The 16791-nt window shown below is 57.7% G+C and overlaps 2 protein-coding genes across 6 annotated transcripts; one reads left to right on the top strand and one right to left on the bottom strand.

Annotated features, from left to right (window-relative positions):
• The first annotated feature begins 3187 nt into the window (after window positions 1-3187).
• Window positions 3188-9937, top strand: LOC106844744 (mitotic-spindle organizing protein 2B). 5 transcript variants are annotated; one of them, XM_044775741.2, is made up of 6 exons: window positions 3188-3544; window positions 3852-4109; window positions 4219-4382; window positions 4579-4727; window positions 5699-5878; window positions 9677-9937. In XM_044775741.2, exons 3-6 carry the CDS (start codon window positions 4219-4221, stop codon window positions 9832-9834), a joined length of 651 nt encoding a protein of 216 aa, XP_044631676.2. In that variant the 5' UTR covers window positions 3188-3544; window positions 3852-4109; the 3' UTR covers window positions 9835-9937. The 5 variants fall into 5 exon arrangements, with proteins under 5 accessions (XP_044631676.2, XP_070372309.1, XP_070372308.1 ...); XM_070516208.1 differs by lacking the exon at window positions 3188-3544 and adding an exon at window positions 3595-3727 and having other exon boundaries at window positions 3852-4090; XM_070516207.1 differs by lacking the exon at window positions 3188-3544 and adding an exon at window positions 3595-3727.
• Window positions 9938-10068: 131 nt separating this feature from the next.
• On the bottom strand, window positions 10069-16553 carry LOC106829419 (tubulin alpha-3 chain-like). Its single transcript, XM_070516206.1, has 4 exons — window positions 14747-16553; window positions 13734-13882; window positions 12738-13418; window positions 10069-11083 (listed from the first exon to the last, which is right to left on the bottom strand). The coding sequence occupies exons 1-4, from the start codon at window positions 14865-14867 to the stop codon at window positions 10787-10789; spliced, it is 1248 nt and encodes a 415-aa protein (XP_070372307.1). The 5' UTR covers window positions 14868-16553; the 3' UTR covers window positions 10069-10786.
• Window positions 16554-16791: the final 238 nt, after the last annotated feature.

Raw genomic sequence — 16791 nt, 5'->3', positions numbered from 1 at the left:
AACAGGCTCGCCCACTGGGTCACAGTTCCTCCCCATTGGGCCTGCCCCAGATAGGGCTCTTCTCCGCTCCGGCCTAGCAGGGTCTGCCCTGCAGGCTCTGACCAGGGTGTGTGTGCCCCGCTTGACCCCCAACCTCCATCCTGGTTCTTGGTCAAATAGCCTGCAACGGATAATTGTTAGTTCTCGGAGAAAAGACTCAAGGAGGTTTCTTAGGGGCCTGTTAGGTCACCTGTTTCAGCATTTGTCAACTTCTTGAGCAAGCGGAGGAAAATCTTCAATGGCTTCAACCAAGTCTTGGCAGCACTGTGCAAAGAGTTTAGACTCATTTATAGACTCATTTTTCAGGCTAGCCTAGAAGAGAGAACAAATGGAAAAAATCAGGAGCATATTCACTTTGTAGCTTTTGCTGATATTGTGGCTTGAGTCAAAACAGAAATCCAAGTGCTAAGCAGGAGTCAGACACAAACCACTGGCCTGACTCTTCAATACCTCATACATCAGGTCTTGTGTGTGCCATTGGCCTAAAGGATGCTACTAGAAGAGAGGCAAGTCCTATGCTGTCTAGACCAGTAAGTCCCAGGCTTGCTTCCCAGCATCCTCCCTCAGGAATCCCCAGTTACCTGAGAGAAGTGCACATTAGCAGAACAAAATTGACTTCTACCCAATCCATAAGCAGGGGTCGGCTCCAAGGTCAACCCGACAGCCTGAAGGGGCATCCTATCATGTAGGGCACCCCTCAGAGACCACAGAGTACTCACCATGTGTACACCCGAATTGGAGATTTCCCATGTGACTGACCACCCATGATGTACCCCACTGTGATTACCAGTGAGAATGTCCAAAAAAACAAGGGTGTCTTCTCTTGTCATTTAAGCCCTCTTAACCAAGATGTCCTTTATGCAGTAGAGAATGAACCTACTGAATTCATCACCTTAAGAAATAAGGCAGGCTAAAAACTACAGATGGCTTCAGCCAAGTGCTGACATTAATCAGGAAGGCGATGGAAAGAAAACATTCAGGACAAGAACTAAGGAAACTACCGAGGTCATGGGGTGCAGGAAAAGCATGGATGTATCCTGACTACGTGAAGAAAAGAAGCCTCTGTGCAGATGGATAAAGATCAGGAGGAAATGCCAGAATTTTAACCAGAGGGCTTTGCCAAAGGACATCTCAGGCCTTGTCCACCTCCAAACAGGGGTAGAGTCACGGGGTCCAGTCAGAGGTGGAGACCTGGGCTGTTCAGGCCATGGCTCCGATCTGTTGGCTAGACAGTGCACTGAGGAAGAACGTCCTTCTAAATCAACGTTTACAGCAAGTGTCTTCTGAGAACTGAAATTAGGAACTTTCATCACTGATACCTGCCTCACACTAGCTTCTCAGCAGCGCCTTCAATACTTAAGTACAGTTCTGGTGGCCCCCAGCATAGCAGTGTCCCTCCACCTTTCACTGACGACAGTTATGATTATTAGAACGCCTCACTTCTGTGTGAGGACTTACAAGACCTGAAAGTTGGGATGTGCGTCCTTTTTTCTTGCTCCTCCCCATACCCCAGGAAGCAGGAAAACTGCAGCTGAATCCGCTCATCCTACAGAAGAGAAAACCAGGGCTCAGCGCTCGAGGAAACGCGAGGCCCTGCACCAACAGGAGGCAGAGTCTGGCCCAAGGATTCTAACCCGAGTCCACAGGCCCCCAAAAACCACCACTGGAGAGGTCTTCGAGTCCGCGGCCAGACTCCCCAGTCCCAGCGGCAGCACTGTCCTCGCCGGACCCTCCCGCAGGACGCTGGGCTGCCGCGGGCGAGGGGCCACAGCGGCTCCCGCGGAGAGGACGAGGCCGTCTCAGGACAGCGCTGGGGGAACGCGAGGAGGGACCCCGCCTCCTCCCAGCGCCCGGAGAGCCCGCTGCGCGCCACCCCGCTGCCGGCCAGCCCCGTCTCCCGGCACCGCCTCGGCCTCGGCGCCAGCCCGCGGCGGGGAGTCCTCGGGGCCCGGGGACGCCCGTCCAGCCCCGCCGGGAGCCAGGCCTGGGTGCAGGGCTCTCCGCAGCCGTCCCCTTAACCGGCGGCGGCAGGCAGCATTCCGAGGACAGCCTCAGGGCCCGCCGCCGGCGGTCGGTCAGACGCCCCTCGAGGCACCGCCGACGGGTCCTGCCGACGACAGGAGAGTGTCCAGTCGGCGGACCGCACGGCACAGAGCATCCGGGCCGACGCGGCAAGGAAAGGGGACCTCCGTCCCACAGCCCCGAGGAACTGCTGCCACCTGCGCGAGCTGGGAAGCAGACTCTTCCCGAGGCCTCACGAGAACACTCGATCTCGGCCTTGGGGGACCCGGAGCAGAGAACCCAGCCGAGCCTGCACGGCTGACCACGTGACTGTGCTGCCAGCTTGCCGAGCAAGAACAGAAAATCCCGCCTCCCAACAACTCGGGGCCGCACAGACGAGGAGAAGGAGGCGGGGGGAACGGGCAGAGCCGAGGGTCAAGCCCACAGGCCTCTCACTACCCCTCACGGGGCGGGCGGGCACGCCTCCTCGGTCTCACCCCTGCTGGGGACGCAGGCAGCGGAGGGGCCCCGGCAGGAGCCGTCAGAACGTCGGGCCGGCTCTGCAGACTCGGCCCTGCGCCCCGGGCGGACGGGAAAGACCCAGAGCGGAGGAGGCACGCGGGTCCCGCTGCCTCCGGGAGGTGCTGCGGGACGGCCGGGGCGATCGGAGGGGACAGACCGGGAGCGCGGGCCGGTGGCGGCGGCGAGGCCGAGGGGAGACGCGCACCTCCGCCCCTCGGCCGGGCGGACGCCTCCCGGGCCTCTCAGCTGTCCATGCCGCCCGCTGCCCACGCCAGCTCTGAGGAAGACTGAGTCCCCGCCAAGGGCTCCCGGGAGCACGGGCCGCACTCGGGGACGGTCGAGCGGCGCGAGCTCCTGTCCCGCGGGCCCAGAGCGGAGCGCCCGCGCTTACAGGAGGCGGGGAGCGGCCGGAGGCCAGCCCCGGGACCCCGAGGCGGCGGCGCCCGCCCCGTCCTGCGCGGAACCCCGCCCGCCAGGCTGCTCCCGCCCTGCCACCCCGCCCGCCGGCGCGAGCGGTCCCGCCTCGGCGGGCTCTCCTGAGAGCCGCAGCCCTGGCACCGCCGACAGCGCCAGGCCTCCCCCCGGCCGCTGCGTCCTGTAAGGGAGCCTCGGGGTCCCCTCCTACAGACGGGGAAACTGAGGCTCGGAGAACTCGAGCCACAAGGGAGGAGGGCTCGGGCGGACCCCCACCGCCGGCTGACCCGAGGCTCCGCTCTCCCTCGGAGCTCCCGGCCTCCGGCCGCTCGCCGCGCGGTAACCGAGCCCCGCCGCGGGGCGCGGAGGCGGCAGGAGGGCGCGGCCGGCCTGGCTCCCCGCCGTTCCAGCCCGGGCGCGCGGGGGACCGAGACGGCGCCGGCGGAGGTTCCAGAGGCCGCCAGAACGCGGGGTGTTCCCGCCACTCACCTGTGGGGTCCGCAGCGTCGCTCGCCTCAGGGACCGAGTCCGCCGTTCGGCTTCTGGGCGCCGAAACGTAGGCATCAAGGTGCGCGAGGCGTGACGCCCCCTGGCCTGGCGGGAAACGCGCCGCTGCCTCCGCGGGCCGCTCCCTCAAAAGGCGCATGCGCACAACCAACGGCGGCCGGATGTATGGATGCCGCCTCTGACTACGCGTGCGCAGTGGGGGCAGCTGTACCGCTTAGACACGGGCTCACACGCTGTGTCAGAGGCAAGGACTGCGCGTTCGCGGAATGAGACGCCATTGATTCGGGCCCTCGAGGCACGCCCCCTCGTGGGGAACCGGCGCAGACCAATTACGCAGAGTGTGTTGACTGCCCTTCTTCCTCCGACAGGCATTTATTGAGCGCCCAGTGGATGCCAGGCACTGCGCTGCGTGCTGCTACCTAAGGGACAACGGCCGAGGCAGTCCAGCAGGGAAGCCGTGATCGAAAAGGAGCGGGTCTCAGCGGTCGGCCACTTTTTCCTTGGGACACCTAACAGACGGTCCAGCGCGTATACGTCTGCGGACCGAGGGACGGAGGGGAGACGGAGCCGGCCTGCCCTCCGGCTGCGGGCTGCGGGGAAAGAAACGGTCGGAGGGGCCGCTAGAGGTCGCTGTGGGCGCGCCCGTGGGGCTGGGCTAGGTGACCGGGCTAGCGGGGAGGACAGGGGGCGGGGACAGGGGCTTGGCCGTGAGCGCGCTTTCCCGCGGCCGCGCAGATGGCGGCTCCGGGCGCCGGACCGGGGCCGGGGGCGTCCCCGGGGCTGGAGGCGGCCCTGCAGAAGCTCGCGCTGCGGCGGAAGAAGGTGCTGAGCGCCGAGGAGATGGAGCTGTACGAGCTGGCCCAGGCGGCGGGCGGCGCCATGGACCCCGATGTGTTCAAGTGAGCGGGCGCGGGCGGGGCTGCGCACTCGGCGACCCCCGACCCTCCAGCTCTCTCCCCCCACCGCCCTTGTCGGAACCCCTTGAGGCCCAGGGTAGAGTCGGGGTCTTGAGGGAGGCGGCCACGCCTGCCCGCTCTGGCCGAGCAGCCTGGCCCCGGCGAGGAGGCTCCTTGCGCAGCGCGTCTGTCTCTCCAGGATCCTGCTGGACCTGCTGAAGCTGAACGTGGCGCCCCTCGCCGTCTTCCAGATGCTCAAGTCCATGTGCGCCGGGCAGAGGCTGCCGAGCGAGTCCCAGGCCCCCGCGGCCGTGTCACTGCCCACATCGAGCGCGCCTGAGACGAGAGGTCAGAGTTGGGCCCGGTGCTCCCTGCCCCTGCGGCCGGGGCAGCGAGATGGCGGGGGCGTGGGCGGGGCCGGGGGCAGGGGGAGGCAGCGCCCAGCCCTGCGCCGGCTTGGCCCTCCGTGGCCAGGCCTTTCTGCTGGTCTTCTCCCGGGACCCGCTGGGCCAGCCAAGGGCTCGGCCCTGGGGCTTCAGTCTCCATCTTCGGCTTGGCTGCCGCCGTAGAGAAAGCTCGTGCAGATCGGGTGGCCGCAGAGCGGGTGCCCCAGGGAGGCCCAGTGGGCTAGGCCTCATCTGGGGCTTTTGCTGCCCCAGCCTCTTCTCACCTCTGGGCTCCTGCCTTCATCCCACAAACACGGGAACGAGACTGCTTTCGTTCCTGTTCTCATGTTTGTACAGACTCCAGGGAAGTGCTCAGAGAGCCGGGCAGGCAGAAGCTTTCCTCCCACCCCCTCACCTGGACCCCACTTGGCCCAGGCCTTGCTGAGGAGTCTGGCCAGCTGAGTTTCCCTCCTTGGATGCAGGTCGGGAGTCAGCCTGGCAGCCCCTGACTGCCCTAGACACTCGGGTGCAGAGGCCGGAGTGGCAGAGCGCTGGGCTCAGGTGTGAGGGGCCTCATCATTCTCCAGAGTGAAGACTGGGGCATGGTGAACAGGCGCTGGTGACCAGGTGTCACCGTGGAGTTCCACCTGCATCCTCCCTGTGTCCCTTCTGCTCCCAGAGGCTGTCAGAAACCCTCTGGCATGCAGCCGGACCTCCTGGGCTGGCTCCTTGGCCAGAAGCACAGGGCTCTTACAGACACCCCGAGAAGGGCTGACGTTCGGGTGGAGGGCAGGCTGGGCCCATGTGATTGGGAGTGCCAGGGCCCTTGGGTTCCTGCGTCCCCTGTCCCATGAGGCCCTGGGCGCTCGAGTACAGGCCTCCCCACTGACCCACACTCTGTCTGCTCTCTCTGTGTCTCTCTCTGACCTCCAGAGGCCTCCTCTCTCTCTGCCAAGAACTGTAGCCCCCCTGCAAGGCCCTCCTTTTCCTGGGTCCCACCACCTGCGGCCTCTGCGGTTCTGCTCCACGGCCCCGCTGCCCCGCACTCGCCTCTCTCTCCCGGGCCCCCCGGGTCCCTCCGGTTCTCTTGCTGCCCGTTCTCTCGTTTTACAGGTTGTGTTTATTGGTTTATCTCTGGGGGTTGTGCTCTTGTTTCCATGGAAACTGCCGTGGCCCCCAGAAAGCCTGAGCAGCTTCGAGCTGCAAGGGCAGGACCCTGCGGGCCATCCCTGCCATCAACTTAGAGACTGAGGACAGGATTTCATGGCTCACTTTATTAGAGACAATCCGCAGTCCTTCTAGAATGGGACCAACACCCCCGCCCCCAGAGGTTAACTCTGCTGGGTGAGACTTGTGCTCTGTAGAGGTGCCCCCACCCCAGAGGAGGACAGTAGACCGAGGGGCAGGGAAGGGGCAGCCTGGCGTGCTCTGGAGAGCAAAGCCCTGGGTGTGAGAAACAGCTTGGCCTCTGAGATGCTGTCGGCCACCCGGGTGGGCAGCCTGGAGGATACACTGTGACTCTTCTTCTCTGCCTGGTTCCTGAGCTGGGGTACCTTCCAGGTGTTTCCAGGGGTGTGTGAGGGAGGGCCTGAGATCCCACAGATGCTCTGGCTTTGCCCTCCTTCACGCCCCTCTCCCCATCGCCCACCTCCAAGTTCCAGGTGCCCCCTGGAGCTCAGGCCAGGGAGGAGTGGGGAAGGGCCGAGGGGCAGGTCGGGGCGGGGGGGGGGGGGGGGGGGGGGGGGGCGTGGACTAGAGGCTGGGCTGAGGAATCGATGGCTGAGTTTCCAGGGGGAGGGAGAAACTGGGAACAGAGCCCTCCTCCCTTGAGGGGTGTTGGGGCTCACTTCTCAGGACTCTGGGTACCAGGCCGGCTGTCAGTGCTGGGGTGCAGTGGGACTGCGAGATGGACATGCTCTTGGTCCAGGGAGGGAGATGGCTAGACAAACCGACAGTAACAGAGACGAGAGGAGGCCAGTGCAGCGGGCCTTGCTGGAGCAGTAAGAGTTAAGCAGGCCGGGGGGCCCTCTGGGCCAGCTCCAGTCTCCTTGCCCTACAGCCCTGCAGGTGGGGTGGTGGGAGGGCGCTGAGCGGGGAAGGGCAGGTGGGGAGGCTGATGCAGAGCGTGGATGCAGCCCATTGGTGGGAGGAGGGCCTGAGCTGGGGGATGTGGGAAGAGGGAGAGAGCAGAGGGTCAGGAGGTGTGCTGTGGGAATGGTGCTGGGAGCACTGGCATAGAGGGGTTGGGAGGGTCAGAGGGGGCTCTGAGGGAGGTGGGGAGGAAGCCCCGAGCATGGGGACAGGAGTGGAGCCCTGGGCTCCATGGGGTCGTTTTCTCCTCAAGTGCTCAGGCCTTGGGTGCTGCTGGGCTGGGTGGCCAGCGGCCAGCATACCAGGACACAGAGGCCCTGGGGAGATGCCTGGTGGGGGTTAGGGCAGCCCGGGGAAGGGTTTGATGGGGAGGTGGTGGAGGGGAGTGGGGCCTCTGACAGGCCATGCCAGCAATGTGCTGTGGCTGAGAGACAGAGCCCACCGCACAAGACAGGTCTCTGAGGCCCCATGTCACAGCATCTGTGCATAGAGACCTTCTGGCCACCTCATTAATGGCAGGATCTGGGGTGGAGAGTTGTCAGAGCGAGGCAAATGTGGGGACCATGGTGGCCAGGAGAATGAGGGGGTTTGGGCTGTTGGCCCTCACTAGCGTTACGTTTCCCACAGAATCAGGGTGTGGAGTTGCTCCAGTCCAAGGGCTGGAGTCCCACTGAGGGGTCTGACTTTGTTCCTGACCCCTGGCCATCGAGGTGGCCTGTGGGGACTATCACCGATAAGCTCTCTCATTTCTGCCTTTTCCAGAAGAAAAAGGGGAAGTAGAAGACCCCTGGAAACACAGTGGGGGAGTGCTTCTCATGGGGAGGATGTGGGGTCACTGAAGAAAAGTTACATTCAGTTGAGTGTTCCCTGTTGAAGTTTAGGGAAACTATATGTTTTAGAAAGATGTCCCTCCAAGACAGGTGAGATGAGCTTGGGCGTCGAAGCCGTGAGCCGCACATGGAGCTGCACTGTCTGATGCGGGAGCCACAGGCCCCGGGGCTGGTGCTGGGCATGTGGATGCCCACCATGTGCCCAGATGCCAAGGGATGGGCGCACAGAGGGGATGTCACACCTCACGGGTAATTCTTATACTGATCCCATGTGCAAATGACTATATATATATATATATATATATATGCTTTTTGAAGTAAAAATTACACATTTGGCTTGTATCTCATTTCCATTGACAGCGCTGCTCCATTCACGATAACACTTCTCCCAAAACACCGCATCAGGGCTGTGTACACGCATGCAGGGAGGGGGTCACTGGGCACACCCATGAGGGAGAACACCGTCCCAAGAAGTGGAGGCTCAGTTTAGGGTTAAAAGTGCACATGTACATGTGCTTGGTGTACGTCGGTCTGTCATTATGTCTGTAATGTGTTCTGGAAGCACTGATTAAGCCCCTACTGTGTGCCTGGCCAGAGAGGGCAGCAGTACTGGCTGGTAGGTACAGACCTTCTGGTGGGCTCTCTAGCCAGGCAATGGACTGCTCTGGCCACCCACTTGCCCTGGCTATTACCCTGTCACCCGGCCTTGAAGATGTTGTGCTGCCATGCTCGAACGCAGTGTGCTCCTTCAGCAGGGCTGTCATGTCCCCAGTGGGTAGGCTGCAAAGACCCCCTGCTCTCTGAGGAAGAACTTTCCAGAAATTCTCGTAAGAAGGTCTGTCCTATCCCTGCAGGCATCCTGGGGAGAATTCAGTTGTCAGTATTAGCATGAAAGTGAATTTGATTTCCTTCTGGAGGTGCCAGGTTCTGCAGAGTCTCAAAGGCAGACGCCTCCGCTTGCTCAAGGTGACAAATGGTGACATTGAAGTGACCTAAAGCAAGGCCCCTGAGAACCTTCCTTGAGTCTTTCCTCCAAGAATTCACAATGCCCCATTGCAGGCTCTTTGACCGAGAACCAGGATGGAGGCTGGGGTTAAGCGGAGCACAGGTACCCTGGTCAGAGCCTGCAGGGCAGACCCTGCCAGGCCGGAGCAGAGAAGAATCCTGGCTGGGGCAGGCCCAAGGGGGAGGGTCTGGTACCCAGCAGGTGAGCCTATTCCCAGGCATGTTTGTCCTCATGGAGTCCTTTCAGTCTCACTGATGCTGTCAACCCCCTGAGCCCAGGGCAGCTACTCCTTTAATCCAGCTCTGGCCCCTGTGTGGCTGAAGATCTTCCCAGCTGTCTTCAGAGAGAATAAAGTCAGCAAGGGATAAATCAAGGAGGGTCTGGACCCATGGGCTCCGTCTGTGGAGCCTCTCTCTGAGCGTGACGACCTAGTGGTCAGGGCAGGCTCAGGAGGTCGAGGCTCGGCAGGAGCCAGGAATGACCCTGGGAACAGGAAGCTTGACCACTGAATGTTTGCAGAATACAGGGAGGGCGCGAAACATGAGAAAGAGCTTTCCAGATCAAATCTAAAGGCCTGACTTCTGTGCTCAATGACTGATGTGTTTCCTGATCGGTTCAGATGCAGGCCGCAGGCTGTCTAGAGGGGAGAGTGCCTGGGGGCAGGGCCGCTAGCAGTCATGGCCAGCTGCGTAGGCTTTCCAGGGCAGGAGTCAACAGGCTGAGCTTCCCTTCCCCGAAATTGACCACTAGAACTTTCCCCATCACTCCTGACACTGCCCCTGTCCTAGGAGGGCCTCCTGTACTCTGCTGAGGACTCCTCTTGGAGGACTCAGGACTCAGGGCTGACATAGGGTCCCTGGCTGAAAGGACCGTGACAGAAACACACTCAACGTAAACGTCGCTTAGAGAACACAAACACAGGAGGTGTGCTGCGTCTGTGGAGCTTGCCCTGGTTCCTGACCGTGGTGTTCTCTGTTTGCTCAGGGAGAAACAAAGGCAGCAGTGCTCTCGGTGGAGGCCCAGCGTTGGCAGAACGTGGCGGCCGGGAAGGGTCCAGCCAGAGGATGCCCCGCCAGCCCAGTGCTACCAGGCTGCCCAAGGGGGGCGCACCAGGGAAGAGCCCCACTCGGGGCAGCACCTGAGATGGGCAGAGACTCCTGCCGCCCTACTGTGGGCTCCCCAGCCCCCTCACAGAGTCTCTGTGTGGTTTCCTCCAGCTGGTAATAAACCTTTCGGAAAAGCTGAGAGTCTGTTCAAGACGTTCTCTATCACCTGTTGAATATGGTAAGGCACAAAGATGTAGAATTAGTTCTGTGTGCTGGTCCTGGTTATGCTACAGCTGAACTAACCAAGTGACTTAAGCCAGTGGCTTCCCCCTCCAGGACCTCAGGTTCGGGTCTGAGAAAATATCCGTATTACCAGGTCTCATAAACACATCAACACGTTTTGCTTAAAGTGAAAAGTACGATGCTTTTACTGAGACCATGGATGTGAGGACAAAGATGAATTTTGTTGTAACCTACAGCTTCTAACCTTCTGAGGGTCATAAATACCATGGAAAATTTAAAAAAAAACCTTTTCCCCAAAAATCTCCTGACCTTACACATCTGACTGACAGTTTTAGGATTTGGTGAACACCCCAAACTTGCACGGACCTCAGATTTTAAAACTCCAGTTCAAACTTTTATACTTTAGTCCACATGTGCCATCAATGGAGAAGTGTAAAAAATGGCAAATTCAATTGAAAAACCTAACTCAGTTTTCCTAGAATTTAGTAAATCTTCATGCTTTGAAATCTTAGATTGGAAATATTGACTGTTTCGCCCCGAGTCATGTCATGTAAGCAGTGGCTCCTTACAGATGTAGGTGGCACTCCGCCCACTCCAGCAGGGCAGCCCTGTGCAGCCCTGACCAGCCTTCCATGTGGCCATCAGGCTCTGGGGTCCTACCCACTCCTGTGCGCAGACGAGTGTGTCCCAGCCGAGCACCACAGCAGACAGAGGTTTAACACAGACACTTTAATATGTAAGCGTATCATAATGTTACAGCGGGGCAAGGACACAAAGGGAGGGGCTGCCAGCCACACTCTCCCACTCAGTATTCTTCCCCTTCTTCGGCCTCGGCTTCCACGGAGTCCACGCCCACCTCTTCGTAGTCCTTCTCCAGCGCCGCCAGGTCCTCCCGGGCCTCAGAGAACTCTCCTTCCTCCATGCCTTCCCCCACGTACCAGTGTACAAAGGCTCGCTTTGCGTACATGAGATCGAACTTATGGTCCAGGCGGGCCCAGGCCTCGGCGATGGCGGTGGTATTGCTCAGCATGCACACTGCCCGCTGCACCTTGGCCAGGTCTCCCCCAGGCACAACCGTGGGGGGCTGGTAGTTGATGCCCACCTGCCAGAGAAGGGGAAGAGAGCACTCTGTAAAGCTTCTGTCAAACCCAGAAATGGAGGCTGAATCATGGAAACAGAAGATGCACAGGTCCCCTCTGGCGACCCAGGAGAAGACTCGGCTCACCCTACAGTCTGAGCCCTTCTTGGTGCCAGGCGAGGTGCCAGGCAAGGTGCCAGGAGAGCAGGGTGCTGGTTTCCAGAAAAGGAAAACAGGAAAAGAGGAGCCTGAGTCAGCCACCCTGGCTGGGTCCCAAGCTGCCTGAAGGGCTATGTCCCAGCAACTGTGATGTGTGATCAGTGCGCAGGTAACAGCAACGTCTTCCTTCTGAAAAGGGACACTGCCCTGGATTCTTCATATGCTATTATCTCCACAGGCTTCAACGAGATGGGGATTAAATTGTGGCTGAAGCCTCTTCCACCCAGTAGATTCAGAGCACACAGCTGTGGTTGTATCACAAGGGAAGATCATACCCCCTGCTTTCCCACCAAATCAGCCAGCCTGTGCAGAGCAGGTGACAGGTACATTGTCAGAGGTCCTAGGACTGCTGCTCCCACTGCACCAGGAGGTGGCCTATGTGTGTGCTAAGGAGGAGGAAGGAGGTGATATTCTAGGGCTGGGACCAAAGGGGAGGCATTCCAAGTACAGGACCCAAAGGATGACGTGCTCAGAGATTTGGCAGCAGCACACAGGGTCAGCTGGAGCCTGGGTCAGCAAACGTTGTCTGTAAGGGCGAGACCCTGCATAGTCTAGGCTGGGTGGGCCACATGGTCTGTTACAGCTCCTCAGTTCTGTCTGCAGCAAAAGCAGCCACAACAATACACCAATGAGCAGGTGTGGCTGTGTCCACATGAAACATAATTACAGAAGCAGGCGGTTGGTCCACCCACCATGCGGACTCCTGAACTAGAGGAGGAGGACCAGAGGAGGAAGCCTAGTTCAGAATCCACTGCAGCAGGCCCAGCAGGAGCAGGGAGGGTCTGGGCTGGCAGAGGAGACATGAAAAGGCTCAGGAAGCACAGTCCTGAGGGAAATCATCCACAGGGTTCAGTGACCCAGGACTGGACAAAGCTGGAGAGCGACAGCAAGGTGTCCATCCCGTATCCAATGGAAGGTGGGGACAAACTGTGGTCTGAGGCAAACTCAGGCCAGAATTTCTAGGCTTCCCAAGAGAGAAATAAAGATGTTGCCATTTTCTTCACAAAAGATTCATGATAGTTTTTCTTTAAATCCAACACTGCACAGGACATTGAAATTGGGTGTAGTTTCTACCCTTATGGAATGAAGGAAGATTCAGTGACGGCAATCAATTGATAGTAATTCCCCAGAGAACCACAAGAATTACCGAAATGCCCTGACAATGCCCACATTTCCCAGTCCAACCTACATTTCCCACACTAATTCTACCACCCAGAAAAGGGAACAAAAGTCCTTCAAAAGATTTTGTTAAAAAAATGTACTCACCACAGATCTACAGTATGATAACTCAGGAAGGAAGTTCAAAAGATGCCATTGAATAAATGATCACTGTGGTCCCCTAAGTTATGACCAAGAGCCAAGCTGTCAGGGAACAGGGGAACTCTGCAAAGGGGCAGCGTTGTATGGCAGGGTCTGCTGCTTGCCAACAGGGAGACCCACTCCCCATCACCAGTCCTACCTTAAATCCAGTCGGGCACCAATCCACAAACTGGATGGTGCGCTTGGTCTTGATGGTGGCAATGGCCGCGTTGACATCTTTCGGGACCACGTCGCCCCTGTACAACATGCAGCAGGCCATGTACTTGCCATGGCGAGGGTCACACTTGACCATCTGGTTGGCCGGCTCGAAGCAGGCATTGGTGATCTCGGCCACGGACAGCTGCTCATGGTAGGCCTTCTCGGCTGAGATAACCGGGGCATAGGTGGCCAGCGGGAAGTGGATGCGGGGGTACGGGACCAGGTTGGTCTGGAATTCCGTCAAGTCCACATTCAGGGCCCCATCGAACCGCAGCGAGGCCGTGATGGAGGACACGATCTGTCCGATCAGACGATTGAGGTTGGTGTATGTGGGCCGCTCAATATCCAGGTTGCGCCGACATATGTCGTAGATGGCTTCGTTGTCCACCATGAAGGCACAATCAGAATGTTCCAGGGTCGTGTGAGTGGTCAGGATGGAGTTGTAGGGCTCCACCACGGCCGTGGAAACCTGGGGGGCTGGGTAAATGGCAAATTCGAGCTTGGACTTCTTGCCATAGTCCACGGAGAGCCGCTCCATGAGCAGAGACGCAAACCCAGAGCCGGTGCCGCCCCCGAAGCTGTGGAAGATGAGGAAGCCCTGCAGCCCCGTGCACAGATCCGCCTGAGAGAAAGCAGAGGACGTGAGCCAGCGCCCAGGAGAAACCACACTGCCAACCTCCAACCCGCCACGGTCACTTCTCTTCACATGCGAGATCACACGATTCACACCTCCACAGTGAACACGTATCACACTTAGAGGCAAAGCAGAGCAGATGGGAAAGCTGCATGGATGCACCGCAGCCACACTGCAGAGTAAGACTGTGGATTCATGACTCCGGCCTCGGTTTTTCCCAAAATGTCCTCCCGGTCACAATCCAAGGCCTACCCTCCCGTCCAGGACAAGGTCCCCAGGCAGCCTTGTCAGAGCTCTTCTTACCAGTTTGCGGATCCGGTCCAGGACCAGGTCGACGATCTCCTTGCCGATGGTGTAATGGCCTCTGGCGTAATTATTGGCCGCGTCTTCCTTCCCGGTGATCAGCTGCTCCGGGTGGAAGAGCTGCCTGTAGGTCCCTGTGCGCACTTCATCTGCAAAGAGGACACAGGGGCCGCGAGTCTTTAAGGTCTATTGTTAACTCACCAGAGTGGGCAGATTCGGGGGCCGTTCCATTCTCCTAAGTACACGCTGTTCCTTGTAGGTCAGCAGCATCAGTGCCTCACAGGGAACGTCTCTAATGCACAGACCACAACCGCACCCTACGGCTCCAGGAGAGAAGGGTCAACTCATGGTACAATGTCAGTGGGACTGCTTCCCAAAGAAGGAGTAGAGCCCCACCCGCACAGGCCCTTCTACACACGCGTGTTTTCATACCCCAGCACAGCCAAGGGCACAATTTAAAAATCCCTTACGTACTAGACAGTCCGCAGCATGGCTTTTGCTGCGCTATGTGGCCTGGGTCTCACAGACTTTAGGGTGGCATTCTGTCATCCCCTGGGTGGCCACTGAAAGGGGCTCTCTTTGCAGCTCTCCTTGGAAACTGCCTCAGACTTCTAATCTGGAAGAACCCAACGAATGTTCTATACTCACCTTTCTACGCCTAAGATGCAGGTCAAGACTTGTGCACCAGCCTGAGGGAGTACACAGCCTACCAGTGCCCGGGCACCCTGCAGACAGGGTCTACATGACCACCTAACCGGGGCGGAGGTGGCCACGAGTGGATCTATCACCAGCCCATCTTCCTGCTGGCCAACCTTACAGGAGGTTTTCCTAATTAGGAGCCTGAGTCCCACAGACACTTCAAGCACTAACTCTCCAGTTTCTCCCCTAACGTGGCTACGGGCATACACTTGTACGTCTATCCTTTCTGCTGAGGGATTCAAAGGAGCTCATGTGGGGCTTTAGCTAGGCTCTCCTACCCTCCCAGGACAGCGGCCTGAGGCCTCAGAACCTACCAACTACGGTGGGCTCCAGGTCCACAAACACAGCTCTGGGCACATGCTTGCCAGCCCCAGTCTCACTGAAGAACGTGTTGAACGAGTCATCCCCACCGCCGATCGTTTTGTCACTTGGCATCTGACCATCAGGTTGAATTCCATGTTCAAGGCAGTACAATTCCCAGCAGGCATTGCCGATCTGGACCCCCGCCTGCCCCACATGGATAGAGATGCACTCGCGCTGGAAACCAGAAAATAAACATGAGACTCTCGTCTTCAAGGCAATCGGCACTCTATGGCATGCAGAACATACGTATGTACTTCTGAGTATCTAAGCCTTTTCAAACCTTATTTCCCACAAGGCTTATGTGACCTTTAGGCGAAACTACATGCTCTAAACCACCCTAGCTACAAAACACCACAGTTAGCCCCAGATTCTGTGTGTTTGTTACTATACAAAAATTAGGTTATTTTAAAATTTGGGAGCCCCGTAATGTCAATAGTAAACTCCAAATGATGGCTAGTCACTTAATTTTCTGAAGCATATAGCAGTTTTTGACTGTGTCCAGACCAAGGAATAAGGTAAAGGGTGATGAAGTCAGGGAAGGAAAAGTGGACTAGGACATGGGTCACCATAGCCCAAGCACTGTGGTCACTGTGTGTGTCTCCCACTAGGTCTATCCTCTGTCGTTCTCCATCCAGCTCTGGGCTCCCGGGGGCTGACCCATGTGGACTGCATCAAAGGGCTGCCCTGCCCTCTGGCTTCCACTTGCTTTGGCCAGTGTCAGGCAGCAGCAAGAGAGTGGGAGGTCAGAAGAAAGTGTGGGCAGGGTGCTCCCTCCCTGGCCAACTGCCATGGGTTGCTGGAGTCCCCTTACCAAGGCCACAACTCTCAGCAGTCAGTGCTCCTCATGAAGTTACCCTGTCAACTTCCAGTGACCACTCCCTCCCCTCACTGCTTCAAGCCTAGGTGATGGCTCCCAGACATCACACATGCTGGGATACTGCACTGCCCTTTGGTGTTTTCCTGAAATTCTGCCCATTCCTTTATGAAGTTCCTTTCTAAAGATGTTCCACAAAGTACCTATTTCTGAAAGTACCACCTATTTCCTGCTGTGAACCTTAGTGTACGGACACTAACCACTTGTTCAGCTGTAGACACATCATCCTTATAATACAGAGAGAAACTCAAATGAAATTCGAGGTGTCCCGCCACCCTAAATTCTAATACCCAACCACAAGAACTTGAAGTCCTGTTGTCTTCTATACAAGCACCAAATCTCAGAGTCGTCAGGGCATCAAAGATCGACATAATGCAGCAATCCCTCCACAGCATCCCAGAAGGAAGCACTGAGTTCCAGAAAGAACCTCTCCAGTGACGAGGAACTCACTCCTCCAGAGGAAAAATTCATCAACACTCTGGGAAGTGCTTTGGAATCCAGCCAATCACACCATTTTCAAATCCATATTACTCGTTTTGCCTCACTTAAATCCAGACACCCTGTATGTCACAGGATGTGTTTCCCAGGAGGCCTGACGTGGCATTCCACTCCCTCAGCCCCCGGATGATCAGTCAGCTCTGTGACCTGGGAAATCTCCAATTTCTTCATTTACAAAAAGGGGGCTGGGGAGCTAAGGGGTCTGAAGGCCGGTTCCATCTGACGATCTAACCAAGACACTAACCAAAGCAGTCAGGAAACTCATCCCTAGCTTTCAACAGAAAGCCTTAATTATAAATTCATCACCAACCTCACCTGGATCATTAAAGTTTACATTTCTTTAGTCAGCTGTATCTCCTCTCTGGAAAAATTATTTATTTATTTATATATTTTTAAGGATTGGTATCTCAGCTAACATCTGTTGCCAATTCCTCTTTTTTTTTTGCTTCTCCCCAAAGCCCCCCAGTACATAGTTGTGATACCAACCCCAATATCAGTTTTCCTGCATTAAACCCAGCATATACGTGGTTAAAATCAAAATACTCATTCCCTGCTTACTCCCTGGCTTCCTGGCTCCAGAATCCACTATCCTCCATGGAGACAGACACCACCAAGGACAAGCAC

Source organism: Equus asinus, chromosome 8, assembly GCF_041296235.1.
Source record: "Equus asinus isolate D_3611 breed Donkey chromosome 8, EquAss-T2T_v2, whole genome shotgun sequence".
Taxonomy (NCBI): domain Eukaryota; kingdom Metazoa; phylum Chordata; class Mammalia; order Perissodactyla; family Equidae; genus Equus; species Equus asinus.
The sequence above is the reverse complement of the archived record's forward strand: the minus strand, read 5'-3'. Positions and strand labels throughout refer to the sequence as shown.